This window comes from Nicotiana tabacum, chromosome 17 (assembly GCF_000715075.1).
Source record: "Nicotiana tabacum cultivar K326 chromosome 17, ASM71507v2, whole genome shotgun sequence".
NCBI lineage: Eukaryota > Viridiplantae > Streptophyta > Magnoliopsida > Solanales > Solanaceae > Nicotiana > Nicotiana tabacum.
The window spans coordinates 28,649,808-28,658,952 of NC_134096.1; the positions used below are offsets into that span (position 1 = coordinate 28,649,808).

Consider the following 9,145-nt stretch of genomic DNA (forward strand, 5'->3'; position numbering starts at 1 on the left):
AATAATTCAAATTAATATGAAAGACTAATAATTCAAATTAATATGAAAGACTTATCAATAATAATACATGATTAACATGCTGTTTGTTCTAAAACAACCGTTTTTCTCCTAGAAGCTGTATAGAGAGACTGAGACACAAATTATTCTTCTGCACTCATAATTCATATTCCAAATTTCTTTATTAGTTTTTGTCCTTTTTGGAGATACGAGTACTATGAATCTACATGATATTAATAATATTTTCTTTTGAAATATGAAAATCTCAGGCATCACCTTCCTCAGTTCGTTCCTTCCCCCCATTCATTGTCATTCACTGCAAAGGCACGCCGCTCCCCTTTAATCTCTAATTAGTCTACATTTTCTCTCATCACTCATCATATAAATACATTTATCTTTCTTCTTCAATCAATTTTACGTCGTAAAGAAAACCATTAAAGACTTCCCCCATCAGTTTCCCCGTCCTTCTTGCCTTTTCTTTCTTTCACATTCATAATAAACCCAAATCCAAAAATCCAATCCTTTTTTTTTCTTTTTTATCTTCTTCTTTTCCTTTTGAAAAGTAAAAGATCCAATTTTTCTAGAAAGAGATATGTAAAGGAAGAAAAAGGAATCCCCCTTCCAACTTGAGCAATTCCAATTACTATTGTCCAAATACGCTGTATTTATTTCCTTTTAAATGGATCTTTGCGTTTTCCTTTTCAGTTCCCAAAAGGGTTTTTGGTTTCTCAAACCTAGCCTTTTGTATTCAGCTTCTCATATACTCATCGATCTGAATAGTTTATTCTAATATTTGAGTTCTCTTTAATCTTTTTTAATCTTTTTTTTTTGGAAAAGTTTAAGATGAGTGTAACCAAGTCCCAGGTTTGGCAACCTTGTAAAAAGAAGAGGATTTAGCTTAAGGCTTAATCCAGAAGCAAAAAAATAAAAGAAGATTTTTTTATAGGGAAGGAAAAAAAAGGATGGGATTTGTATTGATTTAGGGTAGGGATTTAATAAGGTTGTAGGATCTGTAAGAAGATTGAATTGAAGTGGAAATTTAATTTAAGAAATAGAAAGTTTGGAGATAGATGGGTTCAAGATCAAATAATGGAAGTGGGAGGACTAGAGTGGGAAGGTATGAGGTAGGGAGGACACTTGGAGAGGGTACTTTTGCAAAGGTCAAATTTGCAAGAAATGTTGAGACTGGTGATAATGTTGCCATTAAGATTCTTGATAAAGAGAAGGTCATGAAGCACAAGATGATCGGTCAGGTATATGTTTCAAATTCTTGTTTGTGAGATTTCCTGTGATTTGATATAGTAAAACTTGATCTTTTTCATATTTTTGTTTTGAGGCTAATATTGTATAGGAAAACTACGGTTGACCTTTTTTTTTCTTCCTTGAATTTATCATTAATATATAACGGAAGAAAGATGATATACTAAAAAGTTGTGATATTTTTTTTTATTCATGTTGGCCCAGCCTATGTAATTGTTTTTGTCTGAAATTCATGTTGATTAAGCCTTTCTTAGTGATTTCTAATCTTGATAATTTATTATTAATGGAGATTTCTGGCTTGTTCATATTATATGATGTTTCTTTTGTGAAAAGGATTGCTCAAGAGTACATGAGTGACATATGAGTTCGGCAGCCATTGAATTTCGAATTTTTGAGATGTCCTTTTTAGATGATATCTTCTACTCCTACAAAACCAAAAAGATCCTAGTTTATAGTAGCTTTAGTTATGCGTATAGGTGCACAAACAACTCACAATTACCATGTTAATCTTTGTTGTTTCTGTAGATTAAAAAGTGCAATTGTAACATTTTATGTCCTTTGCAGATTAAACGGGAAATATCAACCATGAAACTTATAAGACACCCCAATGTTATCCGAATGTATGAGGTTAGTATTAGCCTTTTATCTCTAGCTTTTTCTTTCTCCTAGACCCCTTCCTCCCCCTCCCCAAGCAAAAGAAAATGAACAAGCAAAAACTGGGAAGAAAGTAAAAAAGAAGAAGAAAAAAAAAGGAGGGATTGCAATTAGGTCCTGGATTTTCCTTTTGCTGATCACTAGTCTTTTGGGACGATTGTTAGATAAGAATAACTGGAGCAGGTTTCTAAGTATTGCTGCACTGTTTACCTGATGAATGATTCAAACTTCTATCACGTAGGTCATGGCCAGCAAGTCGAAGATATATATTGTTTTGGAATTTGTTACTGGTGGCGAACTGTTTGACAAAATTGTAAGATGCTCTTTCTTGAGTCTCTTAACTGCTATTTTCATTCTTTCCATTTGCAACAGGAAATGTGTAAGCTTTTGCTGTTTTGTTGAGGTCAGGCTAGTAGAGGTAGGCTCAAAGAAGATGAAGCAAGAAAATACTTTCAGCAACTTATAAATGCAGTTGACTACTGTCATAGTAGAGGTGTATTCCACAGAGACCTCAAGGTAAGAATTACTAGTTTTCTACTGAGTAAGTGAAAATTAGGATGATAATGTCTATGTGGTTTATAATCTTTGGCTTTTCTGATTTATAGCCTGAAAACTTGTTGCTGGATGCGAATGGTGTTCTTAAAGTTTCGGATTTTGGACTGAGTGCGCTGCCTCAGCAAGTTCGCGTACGTCAACTTCTTGTCTATTGCAAAGCTGCTCTTTACTCTGTCTGATTGATGAACAACTGCTATATAAGTTTGCTGACATTGACTGCTTAACTGAATCGAAATGTACCTAAGATTTAGTTTGTTGATGTGTCTTTTTAGGAAGATGGACTACTACATACAACATGTGGAACACCAAATTATGTGGCTCCCGAGGTGCTCATTAGTTTGTCCCATAACTCATTTTATTTCTTATCCTCTGAGCAACGGTTTTGATTCCTATGTTTGCTTCTTGCTAATGTAGGTGATCAACAATAAAGGTTATGATGGAGCTAAGGCTGACCTGTGGTCATGTGGTGTAATCCTTTTTGTACTTATGGCTGGTTATTTGCCTTTTGAAGAGTCAAATCTCATGGCACTGTATAAGAAGGTGTGCTTATTTATTACTGGTCATTCCAAAATATAATCTTGCATTATTTCCCTTGAAAGAGAATGTTGAGATGAGGAATTGATTTATTGCAGATACATAAAGCTGAATTTACATGTCCACCCTGGTTTTCCTCTAGTGCGAAGAAACTAATCAAAAGAATCTTGGATCCCAATCCACAGACGGTATGTTTATCTCCCCCTTCCAAGACAAAGGAGGAAATAAAGCAGAAAAATTACACACAACAGATGTGTTTAGTGGCTCTTTGTTTGTACTTGCATTTAGCTTCTCAAATTTTGTTTCATTCCCAAAATTTACTGGGAATTTTATGGAATTTATCATTTGATGACAGCGCATCACATTTTCCGAGGTCATTGAGAACGAGTGGTTCAAGAAAGGGTATCGTCCACCTGTTTTTGAACAGGCAGATGTTAGTCTTGATGATGTGAATGCTATTTTTAGTGAATCTGCTGTAAGTATACTTGTTCCTGTGAAATTGGGCTGCAAGAATTTTGAATTTGTACGTTGATTCCTGTAGAATGAACATTTGATAGTCAATAAAATGAGTGGCTCGTTTGCCTTTTCATGAACACAGGACTCTTCGAATCTTGTTGTGGAGAGACGGGATGAACGGCCTCCTGCACCACTGACTATGAATGCTTTTGAACTTATTTCAACTTCTCAGGGTCTCAATCTCAGTTCTCTGTTTGAAAAGCAAATGGTATGTGTTGGTGAAGCTTATGATCTCACACAGAACTTCTCAAGTGGCACAGCATGACGTGCTTATTGATAGATGTTCAAGTGAAGTAGTGCTTGGTCACATTTTAAATTGGAAACCACATAAAATTTTCAAATTTTCACTTTTACTTTAAAAATATGTGAACAAAGTTGAGCCTTACAGAAATTAGTAGTTTAAGGATATGCTGAGTATGAACATTTGTTCACCATTGCGATCTTCCAAGTTGAAACCTATCAGTTCTGTTTAAACCCAAATGTTGCATATATATAGTTTTCTTGTTTTGTATTAAAATGCAAAATACATGTTAGTTTCCTGGTGTACAATAAAACCAACCCCTTTGAAGCCCAAAACGAGGAAATAAAAAAAATTAAATATGTGGCATATAGAATTTTCAATGCTTAGCTTTTCAGATGGATTTGATCCCAGAAGTTTTAAGCATGTGGATTAAGCTAGGTTACTTTTACAGGGGCTAGTCAAAAGGGAGACAAGATTTACATCGAGATGTCCTGCGAATGAAATTGTCTCAAAAATTGAAGAAGCTGCTGTACCTCTGGGCTTCAATGTGAGGAAAAATAACTACAAGGTGAATCAGAAAAGTTATTCTTGTGCTTGATACTTCTTTTTCTTCTATTGTCAATCTTATAAAAGTGATGCGAGTACAACTAATGATGCTCAGAGTTGCTAATAGGTTTTCAAGCATCTCAAATCCTAATCTCATTTTTGTAATGTTCATATTTTTATACATGACAACTGTTAAGTTTCTTCAATCAAGTATATTTATTAAACATATGAGCAAGTCGTGTCAAATTCTTTTGAATCTCAAAGTCCTAATATTTAGTTCTTCGCTATGATTAAAATTTCATTCATGTTATTCCTTCTCTTTTTTTTTTTGTGCCAGATTAAGCTTCAGGGGGAGAAGAGCGGGCGCAAAGGTCATTTATCCGTTGCAACCGAGGTATGTTTGTTTTGGAGGACCTTCAGGCCAGCTATGTTTTTCATTGTCATTCAGACTTTGTAATACAACTTCCCAACTTTGAGTTTGCTGTAGATTTACGAGGTGGCACCTTCACTATACATGGTTGAGCTTCGCAAGGCTGGAGGAGATACCTTGGAATTTCACAAGGTAAACTTAATTGGAAGTATTTGCTGTGTTTATTTCATTGACACGTATACATAGAAACTGTCTTTAATCTTCTGTGATTTGCTCACTGAGCTAAAAACAAACCTGCTAGTTGAAGCGAAGCAGATAGCTGGCCATGCTTATTTGTGGATTTTGTTTAATCCCACTCAAGTACTTTATAATTGCTTCTTCGCTATGCATAGAAGACTTTATATGATATTTGATAGTTGGTCTTACAAGGCAGTTTTTTTATTTTTTATCTATTACTAATGTTTATAGGGGTTACGCTGTATTTTTGCACAGGAACATATATCTATATCAGGCTTTCTATGGTTTGTCCATGCATGTGTTTTAATGCACATAAACTGATGAAGGTTATTTTGTTATTTTCTTTTTGATACAGTTTTACAAGAACCTGTCTACCGGATTGAAAGACATTGTTTGGCAACTGGGGGAAGGAGGAGAGGAAGTAAAAGATGGTTAGTATACTATGATGACTGCACTGACTTATTACCTACTCTAGAGCTTCTGCCTTTTTAAAAGAATTAATTTAAAATTTTCATCGAGCTATGGAACTGCTGTGTTGGTTTTACTTGTATATGAAAATCCCAAGTTCTGATATTCTTTGAATCGGTGGGAACAATTAGATGTAGGATCCTGTTATGTGCCAATGCCGGAATCATATGAAGGGGGGGGGGGCTTTTTGGAGAGGGGAAGGGGAGGGAGGGTTGGCTAACAAGAGAGCCTTTATCTCAGTAGATGTGTGACATCTTTCAGCATAGAAATGAGCCTCGTCTGATTATATTTCTTTACTTGTCTGTGCATGGAAGCTGCAGTTATATTATCTCAACAAAGTATCAGGACTCGGCCCTCCACACAACTCAATTCTTCTCTTTCTTTTTATGGAAACAGATGAAAAGTGAAAAACAAGAGGAAAAACAATTAAAGAAAGCTTCATCACAAAGTAACTAATTTTGAGTTCTTATGCACAAGCATCAAATTTATACTTCTTTCTCCTTTCAATGTGTGCAGGTCTTGTCGCAACTTGATTTTGGAGTGTGAAGTCAGTGGTTTGCCAATGTGAATAAGCTCTGCAAACAGTGTGCTAGATATTAGATAATGCTGTGCTGTAAAAAGAACTTTTTATAATCAGTTGATGTCAAACAGAGTGTTTAAGCATCAACGAGTTTATAATACATTGTTTTATGTACGATTAAGGCACGTAAACTTAGAAAAATTAAGACTGGTTTTACATTGCCATTGTTGTCTTATTTGGTGACAAGATATTACGGATCAATAGCCCCCCAAATATGTGCTTTTATTGAACTGGAAGTGGTAACAAAGTGTGTTATATAACATGTTGCTGGATCCAATTTCTGGATTAGGATGATGGGGTTGGTACTTAATTTTTAATATTTTACTAGTTAATTTGCCCCAATTAAAAAATCAGTACATTGTTTCTGTACATAGTGTAACCTTTTCTTTTTTCTGGCTATACACTGCACAGAGGTTAACTGCAACTCTTTACATTGCAATTTGTGTGACATTTTCCTTTAAGGATGTCTCGGGAACATTAGGTGGACAATTTATTTTTTACATCTTTTAAGAATTTATATATTGCCCCTTGACACAATTCTATTTAAGCACCTCATCTTTGCCTAGTAACGCGTGTGCCAATTAAACATTTCTTGATGACATGGAATAACGCGTGTCTCACACATATTGGATGAGAAAAATGAGTTAAATTTGATCTGGTGTCTACAACTTTGACAAGTATAAGTGGATCCCACGGTCGAGATAGTTTGGGCATGTTAAGAGGAGAAATACAAAAGCCTCATTTAGAAGGTGCTAGCGGTTAGCCTCGGTGGGTAGCAGGAGGGTAGAGGTAGGCCTAAGAAGTCTTGGGGAGAGGTTATTAGGCGGGACATGGTGCAACTGGAGCTGACTGAGGACACAGCCCTAGACAGGAGGGTGTGGAGGTCAAAGATTAGGGTAGAAATTTCATAGGTAATCGAACGTTTTTCTTTGTCTAACTCAGTTCGCTAGCATTAGTGTTAGTATGATATCTTTTATTCATAGATGACTATTACTACCTAGAGTTTGACTGCATTCTTGGTTTCAATCTTATTTCATCTTGCTGTTATTCCTACTTGACGCAATTACCTTTTCTTTTTCCGTCGTTCTCTAGTCGAGGGTATATCAGACGCAGCCTCTGTACTCTTCCAGGGGTAGGGGTAAGGCTGCTTATCAATTCAGGCTCGGCTAAGAATAGCCGCCGACCGAATGGCTTCACCGACCGATTACGAAGCTGGCCTTCAAGATGAAACCAACAACTTGGCACTACCCGAGATTCGAGCCGAAATACCACTGGATGTCAATTCACAAATTGCTATGGAAGCGAACCAGCGTTCCGAACCGAAAAGAAGCATTCAGGGCGGAGCTCGATCCGTAGCCCAAAACACCCAAAACCCAGAGGATATCGGGGCCAGCTTACGCATGATCTTCGAGATGTTGCAAGCCCAGCAATTAGCGATAGCTCAGCTACAGAGCCAAACTCGCGCACAAAGCAGGCCGGTTTCCAATCCACTTCGAGAAGTCACTCCCAAAATAGAGCCTGCAATAGTAAAATCTAACGAGCAGGAATCGGGGACTACTCCCGGAATTACTAAATTGCTCGAGGAACTCACAAAACGAGTTGAAGCCAACGACAAGAGGGTGGAAACGTATAATGCCAGGGCCGATCAAATCCCGGGGGCTCCACCAATGATAAAAGAGCTTGATTCAAAAAAATTCATACAAAAGCTTTTTTCGTCGAGTGCGGCACCGAAGCCAATCCCCAAAAAATTCTGTATGCCCGAAATTTCTAAATATAACGGTACGACCGATCCTAACGAATATGTCACCTCTTACACATGTTCCATAAAAGGCAACGATTTGGAAGACGATGAGATCGCATCCGTGCTATTGAAAAAGTTCGGGGAGACCCTCTCGAAAGGAGCTATGATTTGGTACTATAATTTACCACCGAATTCCATCGATTCTTTTTCCATATTAGCAGATTCGTTCGTAAAAGCGCATGCTGGTGCCATAAAGGTTGCAACGAGAAAATCAGACCTCTTCAAAGTAAAGCAAAGGCAGGGAGAAATGCTGAGGGAATTCGTATACCGATTTCAAATGGAACGCATGGAATTACCCCCGGTCACCGACGACTGGGCCGTACAAGCTTTCACCCAAGGGTTGAACGAGCTAAGTTCGACAGCATCGCATCGGCTGAAACAAAATTTGATCGAGTATCCAGCGGTAACTTGGGCAGATGTGCACAATCGATATCAATTGAAAATTAGGGTCGAGGATGATCAGTCGAGGGCCCCGTACGGACATGTTCATCAGAACAAGACATTTATTAATCAAAAGCAGATCGATAGAGAGCAAAGGTCGAATAGAGACCGATATCGACCGTACGTCGCCGATCGAGTGAACAATGGTTCAACACGCAACGCAGTTCGGAACAGTCAAAGAATTGATCGGGGAAAAAAATTCTCGGGGGCTTATGAGTAAGAGCGGCTTCGATAAATATGCCGAGCCTATAGAAGCACCTCGATTATCAGAATATAACTTCAGCGTTGGTGCATCCGCTCTCGTGTCGGCCATCGGACGCATCGAATACACTAAATGGCCTCGACCAATGCAGACCAATCCTGCCCAAAGAAATCCCAATCAAACTTGCGAATATCACGGTACCCATGGCCACAGAACGGAAGATTACAAGCAACTAAGAGAGGAAATAGCTCGCCTATTTAACAAAGGGCATCTTCGGTAGTTTTTGAGTGATAGGGCAAAGAGCCATTTTAGAAGTAGGGATTTCAGCAAGCAGAACGAGCAAGAAGAACCACAACACGTTATCCACATAATCATCGGCGACATCGATACCCCCGGGGACCGATGCGTAAACGCACTAAAACATCGATGGTGAGGAAAAAGCGATCTCGGACTCAAGATTACGCACCCATGGGGACTCTGTCCTTTGGTGATGAAGATGCAGAGGGGGTCATCCAACCTCACAACGACGCGCTGGTAATATCCGTACTCGTAAATAAAACTAAAATTAAGCGTGTGTTGATCGATCTAGGTAGCTCGGCTAATATCATCCGATTGAAGGTAGTGGAGCAGCTCGGCCTGCAGGATCAGATCGTACCTGCAACTCTGGTCCTAAACGGGTTCAATATGGCATGTGAAACCACCAAAGGGGAGATGGTCTTACCAATAAACGTGGCCGGAACTGT

General features: G+C 38.1%; 1 protein-coding gene across 1 annotated transcript; it reads left to right on the plus strand.

The window, feature by feature from the left end:
• Nucleotides 1-247: 247 nt before the first annotated feature.
• On the plus strand, nt 248-6,122 carry LOC107761884 (CBL-interacting serine/threonine-protein kinase 23-like). The gene is made up of 15 exons (XM_016580175.2): nt 248-1,250; nt 1,822-1,884; nt 2,153-2,224; nt 2,320-2,427; nt 2,517-2,597; nt 2,739-2,792; nt 2,881-3,006; nt 3,099-3,188; nt 3,356-3,475; nt 3,599-3,724; nt 4,209-4,325; nt 4,641-4,697; nt 4,791-4,865; nt 5,266-5,341; nt 5,895-6,122. The coding sequence occupies exons 1-15, from the start codon at nt 1,068-1,070 to the stop codon at nt 5,909-5,911; spliced, it is 1,365 nt and encodes a 454-aa protein (XP_016435661.2). The 5' UTR covers nt 248-1,067; the 3' UTR covers nt 5,912-6,122.
• Nucleotides 6,123-9,145: the final 3,023 nt, after the last annotated feature.

What these genes read in the sequence shown, in the direction of transcription:
- LOC107761884 (XM_016580175.2), top strand. Translation starts at nt 1,068, where the DNA reads ATGGGTTCAAGATCAAATAATGGAAGTGGGAGGACTAGAGTGGGAAGG. An exon ending in TATTCCACAGAGACCTCAAG is followed by an intron (nt 2,428 to 2,516) that starts GTAAGAATTACT and finishes TCTGATTTATAG; the next exon opens with CCTGAAAACTTGTTGCTGGA. An exon ending in ATTTATCCGTTGCAACCGAG is followed by an intron (nt 4,698 to 4,790) that starts GTATGTTTGTTT and finishes AGTTTGCTGTAG; the next exon opens with ATTTACGAGGTGGCACCTTC.